This window comes from Monodon monoceros, unplaced genomic scaffold, assembly GCF_005190385.1.
Source record: "Monodon monoceros isolate NGI ecotype Baffin Bay Population unplaced genomic scaffold, NGI_Narwhal_1 Super_Scaffold_2, whole genome shotgun sequence".
NCBI lineage: Eukaryota > Metazoa > Chordata > Mammalia > Artiodactyla > Monodontidae > Monodon > Monodon monoceros.
The window spans coordinates 19571676-19585722 of NW_021703776.1; the positions used below are offsets into that span (position 1 = coordinate 19571676).

The 14047-nt window shown below is 38.1% G+C and overlaps 1 protein-coding gene across 1 annotated transcript in view; it reads right to left on the minus strand.

The window, feature by feature from the left end:
- Window positions 1-35: 35 nt before the first annotated feature.
- The window catches only part of ARMC10 (armadillo repeat containing 10), a 29613-nt gene continuing 15601 nt past the window's right edge, over window positions 36-14047 (minus strand). The window contains exons 2-6 of the mRNA XM_029233424.1: window positions 12839-12987; window positions 10398-10532; window positions 7068-7244; window positions 2133-2204; window positions 36-1204 (exon numbers count right to left, since the gene is read on the minus strand). Coding sequence (XP_029089257.1) covers window positions 953-1204; window positions 2133-2204; window positions 7068-7244; window positions 10398-10532; window positions 12839-12987 — 785 coding nt within the window. The 3' untranslated portion in view covers window positions 36-952. The remainder of the gene's footprint in view (window positions 1205-2132; window positions 2205-7067; window positions 7245-10397; window positions 10533-12838; window positions 12988-14047) is intronic.

Consider the following 14047-nt stretch of genomic DNA (forward strand, 5'->3'; position numbering starts at 1 on the left):
AGTTTTCATATCTTGTAATTTTAATCATGTAAAATATGGGTGAAAATTAACGAATAAAACTTCTTTAAAGTAAGGGGAGAAAATAATCCTGTGACATTTTTCTTCTTTATTTAAAAAAACTATGAAATTTATGCCCAGAGTAAAAAATTCAAACACTAGAAGGTGTACATAGAAAAGTCATTTTCTCACTCCCTAATCCTATTCTCAGGAGTGTGGCTTTCATTCTAGATATATATACCAAAATGCCTATATATGAAAGAAGTGTTCTGTCCATATATAAGCATAAATTTTTTGATTAAAAAAAAAACCACAAATGGGGTCATATTTTTCTACAACATGTATTTTGAAAAACAACCATATTTCATGGATGTCTTTCCACATCAGCACATTCAGACTTGCTTCATTCTCTTTAAAGACTATATAACTGATTTAACCAATTGCCTTTGCCTTTGGATGGATTTTGATTGATCCAGTATGTTATACACATCAAACTGAATGGGAGTGGGTGAGTACTAGGAAACATTTCTAAGAGTTTACATAGAGTAGAATAGATTCTAGAACAGACCTGAAAGAGTGGCAGGTGGCCTTGGGAGTATGGGATCTATCTCGGGTCCTTCCTAGGGCGCTTATGAAACATACTGCTGCTGTCCCAGATGCATAACTGCAAATCACTGCCAACAGTGGAAGGGTAGCTTACACATAAAAAGGTCACTGTCACTCCGTGTAGAGGATAACTGAAGTAGCTTAGCAAATGGTTTCAGAACAAGCTCTTATTTTGGTATCAATAAAATGGTCCAAGACCAGGGCAAGTTGTAGCTGTGTTAATGATGGAAGGTGATATTTACTGTTTGTTTAAATTCAAGCAGTTGAAAGAATCCCTTTGTAAGAAATGAGAAGTTTATGTGTATTATTTCTAGACTGCATTACTCTTTGGAAAAATACGACCAACCAGTTAGAATTTTGGTATCATTGTTACCTTTTCCTTCACATCTGCATCATGGTGATAAACTAAAGCTCTCATTTTCTGGGCACATTCTTCTCCATATAACAGGTAAAATAGTGAACCTTCAGTGAAAGTTGGCTGAATAGCTAAACGGCCTTCCTTTTCGAGGCAGGTAGTTATATTCTGAAACAGTGTGAGAACTCGAAGAAGAATCTCCTTTGCTACATGGCCATCATAAAGGGAAAGGAATGATGAATCCACCTGAAGTAGGAAACAATGAAGATTAAAAAATATACGAAAACATTTTCCATGTGTATGTTCACATTTTAAAGCTGTAGTAAATGCATTAAAAAAATCTTGTCATAAAAAAAAAAAAAATCTTGTCATAGAAAACTATCCCTAAGACTGCGTAACGTAAATGTGTAAAATCTTAAGCACTCCTAGGTCATATACTAATGGGAAAAAGAGGTTTTGTGTTTTAGCTAAAAAATACTATTTCCTTGGAATCCTAGAATGTAGTCATTTGGAAAAACACCCATTTCCTCTTTAAGATCCATCATATACAGTCATCATGGAAACTCATTAATTCACCAAACACAGTGTTCAGGGCATAGGGCTGAGCAGATGAATATGACAGGGTCCCTTTTCTAGGACTTGAGGTCCATTCTACCACAGCACTAACCTATGCTTCCTTCAAAATACCACAGCTTTTAACTGCTCCTTTCTTACATATTTTTCTCTCCTCTCCCTAGACTGTAAGCTCACGAGGACAAGCACCAGGTAATGCTGTACTCACTGGTGTATCCTGGCACTCAGCCTGGCATCAGGCACATACTGCGGCCTCCATAAATACTAGTGTGTCAGTGGATACTAAGATACGCTGAACATAAGCAGGTCAAATATAAAACGTGATGATATATAAGTACCCCAAATTGGACAGAGACAGAAAAAATATAATTATTGCTAGGGAGAACTTTTCAAAATGATTTTTAAAAGTAAAATACGTTCATTACAGAAATTTTAGGAAATTCATATCAGCAAAAAGAACCAAAAAAAAACCCCACCTCTAATATTGCTCCTCAGAGATAATCCCTGTTAATGTTTGAGGTAAGTCCTTTCCTTCCAGATCTGTCTGTCCAAATCTATATATTTGTATGGACAAAACAAATATGTAAGCTACTGAACTTACTTTGGCACCAAGGAGTCCATCTGTCATGGCTGGATTTTCCGACAAATTCAAAAGCAGTTTTAAAACTTGAACCTGAAATAAGAACATTGGTTTATTTCAGACTAGCAAGCGTGGGTTTTCTCTCCCTGGCATGCTGTCCCCCAACCAAGTCCACATTTTAAAGTCCTGCCTATTCTTCAACGTCTGACTCAAATTTTCTCCATTCCACGAAGCTTTCTCAATTCCTCTTATTTAAAACCTTAGTTTTCCAATTATACTGATTGATAGGGAGACAGGAAGAAAATAATGAACATCTTAGCTACCCACCCCTGGCGCACAGAAATACCTAACACAGAGTAAGTTTAACATGTGTTACATAATCAATCTTTATTACGATTACTGTTGAGTGAAATATCTTTAGAACAAAAAAACGAATCTCTCAAACCGGTTCCTACTTCAAGTATGAAAATTTGGGGATAGTTTGGTTATGAAGACTAACAATATGGTGCTTTATACTAGGTTTCTATGATTCTTGGAGCTTATCGTTTCTATGTGAAAAACTGTACAATCATTTACGCAGTGACATAAATAAGCAAATGTTATAGCTGACTAGCCAAAATATCAGAACTCATCACTTATAACTGAAAAGTCAGTAATGAAAACATTCAAAAAAAAATGAATCCAGCTGCCAGTGTGGGGGACACGGGTTCGAGCCCTGGTCCGAGAAGATCCCACATGCCGCGGAGCAATTAAGCCCGTGCGCCGCAACTACTGAGCCTGCGCTCTAGAGCCCACGCTCTGCAACAAGAGAAGCCACCGTGATGAGAAGCCCATGCACCGCAACGACGAGTAACCCCGGCTCGCCGCAACTAGAGAAAGTCCGCGCGCAGCAATGAAGACCCAACGCAGCCAAAAAAAAAATGCGAGTCATGTAAAAGTATACTTTCTACAAGATACTTGAAATTGCAGAAAGTGAGGAGCAGGGAGAGCAGACTGAAATCAGGAAAAAGTGACAAATGTGCCCTCCATTACTCCCTGGAAGAGACCCGGATATTATTATATAAACCTTTTTCGAATTACAAAGGCATTATATGTTTACTATAGAACATTGTTTTTTACAGAAAAGGAAAAGGAAATTCATATTTTCATGACTAGAAATGATATTAAGTTTGGTATTTTCTCATATACATATCCTAATACACATTCCTTTGATCACACTGTACATATTAATTTGTTAAGTAGAAAGATGACTTTCCCTACTTTTACTGTTTTGATCATTTAAAACTTTTAAATAAAATTAATACATGTTCATGATAAATTTCAAAGAGTGCAGGAGGGTACTGCACAGCAAAAGAAACCATAAGAACGATGAGACAACCTACAGGATGGGAGAAGATACTTGCAAATGATGTGACCAACAGGGGTTAATTTCCAAAATATACAAAGAGCTCATGAAGCTCAATATAAAAAAATAACCCAAACAATGAGAAGACCTAAATAAACATTTCTCCAAAGCAGACATACATGTGGCCAAGAGGAACAAAAAAGATGCTCAACATCACTTATTTCTAGAGAAATGCAAATAAAAAGTAAAATGAGGCATCATGTCCCATCAGTCAGAATGTCCATCATCTTTAAATCTACAAACAATAAACACTGGAGAGCACATGGAGAAAAAGGAACCCTCTTACACTATCAGTGGGAATGTAAATTGGTAACAGGCACTATATATTAATGCATATACTTAGAATATAGAAAATGGTACACATTAACGTATTTGCAGGGCAGGAATAGAGATGCAGACGTAGAGAAAGAACATGTGGACACGGGGTGGGGGAAGCGGAGGGTGGGATGAATTGGGAGATCAGTACCGACATATACCACCACGCATGAAATAGAGAGCCAGCAGGTACCTGCTATAAAACAGGAAGTTAACCTCGGTGCTCTGACACGACCTAGATGGGTGGAATGGGCGGATGGGAGGGAGGACCAAAAGGGAGGGGATATAGGTATACATACAGCTGATTCACTTCACTGTACAGGAGAAACTAACACAATATTGTAAAGCAATTATACTCCAATAGAAAAAAAAAAAAGCACGAGGGGTTATCAAGGGGTACCAGTCAGAATGGTCATCATCCAAAAGTCTACAAACAATAAATACTGGAGAGGGCATGGAGAAAAGGGAACCGTCCTACACTGTCGGTGGGAATGTAAATTGGTGACTGCCACTATGGAGAAGAGTAGGGAGGTTCCTTAAGAAACCAAAAACAGCTGCCATATGATCTGGCAATCCCACTCCTAGGCGTATATCCGGAGAAAACCATAATTCAAAAAGACACATACACCCCAACCTTCCTTGGCGGGGCTACTTACACTAGCCCAGACATGGAAGCAACTAAAATGTCCATCGACAGGTGGATGGATAAAGAAGATGTGGTACATATATAAGGAAATATTACTCAGCCTTAAAAAAATGAAATAATGCCATTTGTAGCAACGTGAATGGACCTGGATATGATCATACTAAGTTAAGTCAATCAGACAGAGAAAGACAAACATCATATGATATCGCTGGTATGTGGAATCTAAAAAAAAAAAAATGATACAAATGAACTAATTTACAAAACAGGAGCAGACAGTCTTCAAAAACAAACTTAGGGTGACCACCGGGGAATAGTGTTGGGAGGGATAAATTAGGAGTTTTGGTTTAACATATAAACACTATTTAAACTAGATAACCATGAAGGACTTACTCTATAGCTCGGGTAACTCTATTCAATATTTTGTATTTATCTAAATGGGAAAAGAATTTGAAAAATAATATGTATATGTATACCTGAATCACTTTGCTGTACACCTGAAACTAACACAACATTGTAACTCAACAATACTCCAATATAAAATAAAAAGTATAAAGATAGAAAGATAGAAATCAGCCGCCCGCTTTTAGACTCGTGACCTGGGTTTACGTCTCGTGTGTTAAAGGTGAAAAAATATATATATAAAGTTAGAGTACAACTACAGATTAAACAGTTAACGTATATGATTTTGTTTTGAAACCACGGTCTGTCCTACTGAACCGTAACTTTTTGTGTCACATATGCCATCTGGTGGTGGCTCTAGGACATTTCTTTTAAGCCATTACTTACTTTTGTTCTCATGGCAGATGTAGCAAACACAAGGTTTATTTAAATTCACGTTCTACTATTCGTATTTAGTTATGAATCAGTGTTGAACCCAAGAGGTTATTATAGTAGAGTGAGATCACTTATTAAAAATAAAGATTTAAAAAATTCATGTTGGTGGTTTTTTACTAAGAAAATATCTAAAATGGATACATTTTTCCACTTACAAATGGATCATTATCCAAAAGTTCATTTGCAAGTTGCAACTTTAAACTCATTTTTTTTAAAAGACTTTTTTGAGGTGGACCATTTTTTAAGTCTTTATTGAATTTGTTACAATATTTCTTCTGTTTTATGTTTTGGATTTTTGGCCAAGCAGCCCTGACCAGGGATTGAACCCGCACCCCCTGCATTGGAAGGCGAAGTCTTAACCACTGGACTGCCAGGGAAGTCCCTAAAGTCATTGTTTAATGGAGAAACAACTGGTGGTTAGCCTCCCAGACAGACGAAAAAAGCAAATTTTCTATCCCAGATATACCTGCTAGGCAATGTAGTGGAAAAACAAAACCAGCCAAAAATGAACATAGTATTGTGGTGTGAGTCACTTTCAAAATGTCATAAAATATAAACCATCTCTGAGACAGATATATACAGCCCCAAGGCCAGAGGTACTTGGCTCTGAACACAACGTGCCTCTGAGGTTTTGGGCAAAGTAGCTGCAGAGAGAAACAGAAGAGTTTCCAACAGCTCCAATGCCATGGGGTAGAGAGAATGCAGTTTCTATGGGGTCAAGGGCTGGAAGTTACCTTGCTCCCCTGGAGAGAGGGGTGTTCACAGGTGTGTGCATTTGGAAATTGCCTATGGATGGAGCATTATTCCTAAAATATTGCTGATACGATTATTACATTTAATTTTGAATGCCTTCGGGTACATCTTGGACCAGATCTAAGTGAATCTGGCTACCTGAAATGTGGAAAGCCCATATAAAAACATCTCAGAACAAATTTTAAAAGGACTATAGTAAGGCTCTGCTGTAATCACAATTTGATAACCTCAGAAGTAACTTCAGTGAACTTGACTATCTGGAGTTTGGCTTCACATTTAGTCCCTCTAACATGCTCATGCATTTTTTTCAACTGTGCCAGAGAACACAGACCAATACGTAAAACACTGATGAACAACTGACTCAACTAATTAGAGCCTTTGATTACTCTACCTTCTGTTTTTATGGTATTTCTTGAAAAGTGGTGCTTGATACGAATGCACACCAATATGAGGGGTTTACTCAAGCAGTTTTCACAGGGTGTCCCAGTTAATTCAGCTCCAACTCTGTTGCCTCCTACATCTATTGATACATAACAGGTCAAAGTGGAGCACTGAGAAGTATAAGTTTCAGAAAGATTTTACAACACACAATGGTCGAATCAAAAAAAAAGTTCTGTTAACCCTGAGGTAAGCAAAAAACTCAATTACCCAGCACTGTCACTCAAAGACTTCTTTGAATCACAATGGTCCTGTATCTGGTGCGGGTAAGCTAGCTATTTCACTTCAGTAAAAGGTAAACTGATTTTCAGAAAACCAAATGAATACCCATCTATTGATAAGTGAAACAACAGATTATTTTCACAAGTTAACTTTGAAATTCAATATTAGGGTATAAAAATAATATACTTTCTTGCGCCCATGTAAGGGTTTTTAGTAAACTTTGAACTTTTTCTTGAGGAGTATCAACTTAAGACGGGTGACCTGTAAACTGAATTCCAATCTTAATAAACTGGACGCAACAGCTGTTTGTACTGCAAGTAATGATCAACCACTTCCTTCATACCTTGGTGCTTCCATTTCCCGTGAGCAACAAGTGGAACAGGTCTGTAATGTAACTGCTAAGCATGTGCTGGTGGTCATTGGTCACTGTCATGTTTGTTAACAACCTCAGTCCGGCCAGCTGCACAGCGGAGTTCAGGGGGCCGGAGAAGACATCCTCACAGACTTGACTGACGTACACCTGAAGGCGGGGAAAAAGTGAGCGTCTTAGGATCGCCAAAATTTTGCTATTGAACCGTAACTTTTCTGCACAGCAGAACAGGGTGATTGTTCAGGATGAGACTTGCTCCTTAGGAAAGATGGTATTTGTATCCTGCCCTCAAACTTGGGTGACTTTTTTTTTTTTTAAGCTGCCCTTGTTAATGGGAGGCATGGAGCATTTTACAGATATACCTCACTTCAGCCCTGAGACAACTCTAATGAGGCAGTGTTATTATGGCCATTTTACTGACAAGGACTTTAAACTCTTCCAGGAGCTTGGACCCCCTGCCCAATGTAACGAGCTGGTGGAGCAGTGTCCAACCCCAGAGACCATGCTCCCAACACCAGTGGGGGGCCTCCCAACCCAGTCTGCCTTTCTGTGTCTGGGCACACTTGGATGAGGAAGAAGACCTGTAGGGCCATTTTGTACCATGGTTAAGTACCTGAACAGTAGGATCTAGGGGTTATATCATGTTAGAAGTAAAGAATGGGGGAGACACAAAGTCAGATAGAACTTTTCTTTAGAGTTCTTTCCTTCAAAAGTAAGCAGAAGGCTTCCCTGGTGGCGCAGTGGTTAAGAATCTGCCTGCCAATGCAAGGGACACGGGTTCAAGCCCTGGTCCAGGAAGATCCCACATGCCGCGGAGCAACTAAGCCCGTGCGCCACAACTACTGAGCCTGCGCTCTAGAGCCCACGCACCACAACTACTGAGCTCACGTGCCACAACTATTGAAGCCCGCGCACCTAGAGCCCGTGCTCCGCAACAAGAGAAGCCTCAACAATGAGAAGCCCGCGCACTGCAACAAAGTGTAGCCCCCGCTCACAGCAACTAGAGAAAAGCCTGCGCACAGCAACTAAGACCCAACACAGCCAAAAATAAATAAATTAATTAAAAAAAAATTAAGCAGAGGCAAACTCTATTTGGCCCAAGGTTCTTATTTACCGAGGTATATGTATATGAACTACTCCTTCATAATATTGTAAACCGCCACTGGCAAAAAGTAATGCAATGCCAGTAGTACTCCTATTTCACGCATGACAGATCTAAACTAAACCCAGGGTGATGGAAATTTTTCTGAAACTCTATTTTCTGTTTGGCCATGATCTCTCCAGCTTGGAAAAATTATGTCTCACAAATAATTGGTATTCACCTAAGTCTGAACTCCACCAAACATTCTAATTGGTAAGAAAAATTCCCTTATATAAAATGCTAAGGAATTACCAACTGTCCCATAAGCCAGTATTAACTTTTAAAAATATCCAAAAGTATTCATGTTACCTAATGGCAGTAAAGCAAAGAGAGATTACAATTTTAATCTGGTTTCAAGATCTAAATGATATTTACAAGTCAATATGGCTGTCCTTGGTCACCATTTCATTATACATCCATCCTTTAAAAAAATGGCATTTCCTTAGAATCATTATAAATCATGTATTTTCACAGGATGCTCATGTCTTTCAAAGCATTTCCTAAAATGTGCTGAGCATTTACATCCTTGTTAGCTCTGAATCTTTTCTCCATTTCAGTTCTAGCAACAAGATTACCAAATGGGCCAGCTCAGTTATTCCTGGAGCCGTGCCCACCTCACCTTGTTCCTTTCTCTTGTGATTCCCTCCTTCCCCAACTCTGCCCGTAGAAAGCTTAGACAGTCTTAAGAGCCATCTTGGGCTCTACCTTTTACAGAAACTTCTGAATGAAATCTCTCCTTTCTGTGTATTCTACGATATTTTACTTGTATTTTTCCTTAAAGTATTTCATCATGTTCTGCCTTGAATTACAACTATCTGTGGACTTGCCTCATCCCTCCTTCTAGCTTTCTTAAAACAAGAGCTAATCACGTTCATTTCTAAACTCTGTTAACACAGAGCAGGAGCTCAATAAATGTTGAATTAACATAATTTCCTCATTTATTGTGTCTTCCTGCTGATGTTATCTGACTTTGGCCTGGTTCCTTTACCACACTTGGATTAAACTGAACCCCCAATTCAGAAGTCCACTGCACTTCTTATTGGCTCGTTCAGGTCCCTCCTTCCTCTGACTTAGTCTCCATAAAAATGAGCAGAGGGCCTGAACAGACATGTTTCCAAAGACATACAAATGGTCAATACGTTCACGAAAAGATGTTCAACGTCACTAATCACCAGGGAAATGCAAATCAAAACCGTGAGATATCACCTCACACCTAGTAGAGTGGTTATCAAAAAGACAAGAAGTAACAAGTGCTGGCAAGGATGTGGAGAAAAAGGAACCCTTGTGTACTGTTGGTGGTTGGTGCAGCCACTATGGAAACCAGTATGGATATTCTTCAAAAAACTAAAAATAGAACTACCATATGATCCAGTAATCCCACTTCTGGGTATATATCCAAAGAAAACAAAATCACTATCTCAAAGCGACATCTGCACCCCCATGTTCACTGCAGCGTTAGTCACAATAGCCAAGACATAGAAATAACCTAAGTGTCAATCAATGGACAAATGGATAAAGGAAATGTGGTGTGTATATACAATGGAATACTATTCACTATAAAAAAGAAGGAAATCCTGCTATTTGTGAAAAATGGATGGACCTTGAGGGCATTATGTTAAGTGAAATAAGTCTGACAGAGAAGACACACAATGAATGATCTTATTTACATGTGGGATCTGAAAAAGCCAAACTCACAGAAACAGAGAGGAGAATGTTCAGGTGAAGGAAATGGGGAGATGTGATCAAAGCAGACAAAGTTATCAGGTGAATAAGTTGTGGAGTCAAATGTACAGCAAGGTGACTATAGTTAACAATACTATATTGTATACTTGCACGTTGCTAACAGAGTAGATCTCAGATGTTCTCACCACACACACACATGCATGCACAGGTAATTATGAGGTGATGGAGGTGTTTGCCAATGCTATACAGTAGCAGGCATCATTTTGCAATATATATGTGTATCAAATCATCATGTTGTATACCTTAAACTTATACAATATTTATGTCAATTATATCTCAATAAAGCTGGAAAAAATAAAAATAATTCTTGGCTATAAAGTTATAAAGTATGGCCTACTAAAATTTCATTACTTACCTTTTTGTTATTTTTCTCTTTCATTTACAGAAATCCTTACCTTTTGTGATTTCAGATAACTTACCTTTATCTTTATTTGATTTTCAACATTCACACTCAGGTTATTCAGTGCATTTAAAGCTTTCTCTTTAATACTCTGGTTGGGATTGTTGATTTTGCTTCCAATGATTGGAATACCACCCAATTCACGAATCGTGACCTAAGAGGGAAAAAACAGGACCATGACTTCAAAATGCACCCCCCTTCATTATATTCTTTGCATCTACAAATACAAATAAAAACTAATGACTCTTTGGAAATACTGTTCCCATATACAACCTCTAATTCCTATTTTTTAAAAAAGTTTACTACCCATAATTTTATAGGTAAAGAAACCAACTGAAAATAAATTATTAATATATGTAATATTTAAACTATAGCATGGAGATATACAATGAAGATTTATATCTACTACAAGAGCTACTACAATGATCTCAAAGCAATTTACAAAGAAAATTATTTTACTCTGAAATAAGTTATATCTCTATTACAGGCCAATTTGGAAATGCATTAAGATTTAGAACACTACAGTATTGTGTTACTAAAATGAATACTTTGGAACACTAATCCCTCAAGATTTTAGTAGATGCTCCATTAAAAAAAAGGGAGCTTTCATGGATAAGTAACTTTGAGAAACTCTGGGTATAACAAGACTAAACACGTCTCTTTATTTTGATGCAATCCTATGTTCGTGTGCATTGGAATCTCCGAGAGGGGAGTATTGAATATAGTACTTCTATAAACTTTATCCATAAAGAAGATCATTTTTCAGTTGGGGGAGAGGAAGAAAACTTATTAACATCTTGAAGTATTAAAGTTCCACACAGTTTGGAAATGGTGCCCAAATTTTCAGAGGAAAAATAATCTGGAGGTTTCTCACAATCAACTGCAACACTAAAATACTATGTGCCTTTGTCCCAATGCTGAAAGAGACATAAACTTTCATTCCTCACAAGAAAAATAAGCTGAAAATGACTCCTGTCAGGCCAAAACATGCCATTCTATCAGAAAAAGAGATAAAGAAGTCTTCCCTCTGCAATTCCAGGTTCTTTCAAAGAATGTGTGGTTACTAGAAAACAGCCCTTTTAAAAAAAAACAAAAAAAACTGTACTGTTAAAGCAGATGAAGGCATTATAATTGATGACAAGGGACACCAACTCCCATTACTGAAGGAAGTACTTTTTCACCAGTGGCTTCTGACCCCCTCACTCTGACTACAGTTTGTTTCAGAGGAATATAAAACTATGGCATCGGAAATAACCCCAATACAGGCATGCTAATAAGCTAGTCACCATCTGTTGTTTCCGTCTGCCTGGCACCCCTCTTTCTATTGGGGCAGACACAACACCTCCTCTATCCTATATAGTCCCTGGTGGGACTGCTGGTCAATTGTGTTCACACCCATTCCTCTTGTTTTTGGCTGCAGGATGCACATGTGAGCCAGGCCTTGCTAATCATGGTCCAGGGTGCTTTGGCCCAACAATCAGTCCAAAGGGTTGGCACTTATCCTAGCAGAGCAACTCCACCTTTTAGATCATAAGCTACAATGATGAAGGCTTGAGAGGCCAGTGGCTTTCTTTCCATCCCTGTGAAGAAAACCTCTTTGTGGCCAGAGAGACAGAGATCAAAACACAAAAAGAAGCAGGGGTAAGTAGCCAAAAGACAGAGAAAGAGAAGGTCTGGTAATTTTTTCTGTAACCCTGAACTATATTCACACTTGTGCCTGAAACCAATGATACCCTTGGATGTCCAAGTTAACTGAGCTCAATATTTTCCCTTTTTGGTTTGAAATAATTTAAGTTGGGTTCTATCATTTACAACTGAAATGTGAGTAACAGACAAATATTCCTTGTATCTCCCTATAAATCTCTAGAGCTTTAGAGTAAACCTTGACATGATGGATAAATACGGACTAAAATGAAGTATAAATTCAAAACTGTGCATGCATGACAATGTTAAGAAAGGGCATTAGCTGAAAATAATGACAAAAACTGTTTTACTTTTCTCCATGGGTAGTGGGGGGAGGAAGCAGAGGCCATTTACATTGGTCCGTGGTTGTCAGCGTGTGGTCTAGGGAGCACCTGCATCAGAACCATCCTCGTAAGCCTTGTGTACAATGTAAAACATGTACTTAAATGTCAGATGCTTTTGTTGCTCTACTGCAGGACTGCTGAACTTTAAATAATTAAAAAGGCCACGCAATGCTAAGTGTTGATTAGATACATTTATTACAAATGGAATGCCAGTGACCAACTTCATAGGGATCTTGATCTAGAATCCTATTACTACTCGTATTACTATTAGGCTGTGCTTTTCAGAAGTAAACGTTATTCTGTAGGTATCCATAGCCATACTATATAGATGAAAAAACTGAGGCTCTGGGAGGTTAAGTAACTTATCAGGGTCACAATTGGTGCTGGTGTGTGAGAATAGGAGGAACGTGTTTGCAGAGACTAGGGTACTCACTTGGTTGACTGAAAAGGCTGCATTGTTACCCAGAGTGACCAAAGCTCTTTCGATAATGACAGGATCCTCAGTAGACTCAAGCAGGTAAAGGAGCTTCTGAAGTTGTTCAGCATTTAGGATTTCATCATATGAGCCATTGGTTAAGTCTTCTGCATAAGAATAAAGTTATTAAAGTTCATTTAAAATCAATATGAGACAAATTTTTTTTACGAACACTACTGAATACATATTCTGATGCCAGGCACAGTTTTAAGCACTTCAAATGCCTTATCTCATTTAATCTTCAAGTGACCCTTGGCAGACAATACTATTATAATTCTCAATTTACAGACAGAATACTGAGGCTTATAAACGTTAAGAAATTAGCCAATGGTTACTTTTCTCTTTTAGTAAAGCACTGCATGCCAACAGCATTTTCTGTTTCTTCTTTCTAAAAATCAGGTACACCCATCCAGTGGAACACTTCCCTACAGACATAGATTATTAAGAAACAGAATTTGCATTAGGAAGAACTGTTCTGATCACAGTTTTAAGAGTGCCTCAGGCTGGAGCAAAAGCTATGGGAGTGGCCCAGTCATGCTGCTCGTGGGGCGCTTTTGTTTGGTTTATATGAGCAAGGCATGATGACCGAGACGCAAGAACAGCAGTCCACCTGGGGGTGATGACAAAAGCTGTTGTTCTGAGGAATAGGTCAAGTAGTCAAATGCTGGATCTGCTCAGGAACATTTAAAATTTATAGCTCTAACCTTTAAAAAAAAAATCCTCTTTACAGAAATCACCACAGGAAAAACAGAAACCATTTGTATAATGCTGTAATTGTGTTATAAACATAGAACATGATTCTCTCCAAATTAAACTATGAGAATAGGTCAGACAGTGCAAGTATCCACAGTACATTGCCCAGGGTGGGGCTGAGGGGGCAGTTTATAAGAAGAGGTGCTGTATGATGTCACAGCTGTGTTTTTGTTTTTAAAAATGTCTCTCAAATTATTAAACATTATCTTTGGATGCTGGGATTATGAATGACTTATTTTCTACCCCTGTGCTCATGAGTACTTTCTGATTTTTTTTACAGTAAACATGTATCACTTTATTAAAATAATTGAGTATATTGCTTAAAGAGGAAACACAGACAAATATGAGGTAAACAGACAAGTTTAGATTATGGGAGCCAATAAGTGATATGATGTCCTAAAGAAGCCAAACAAG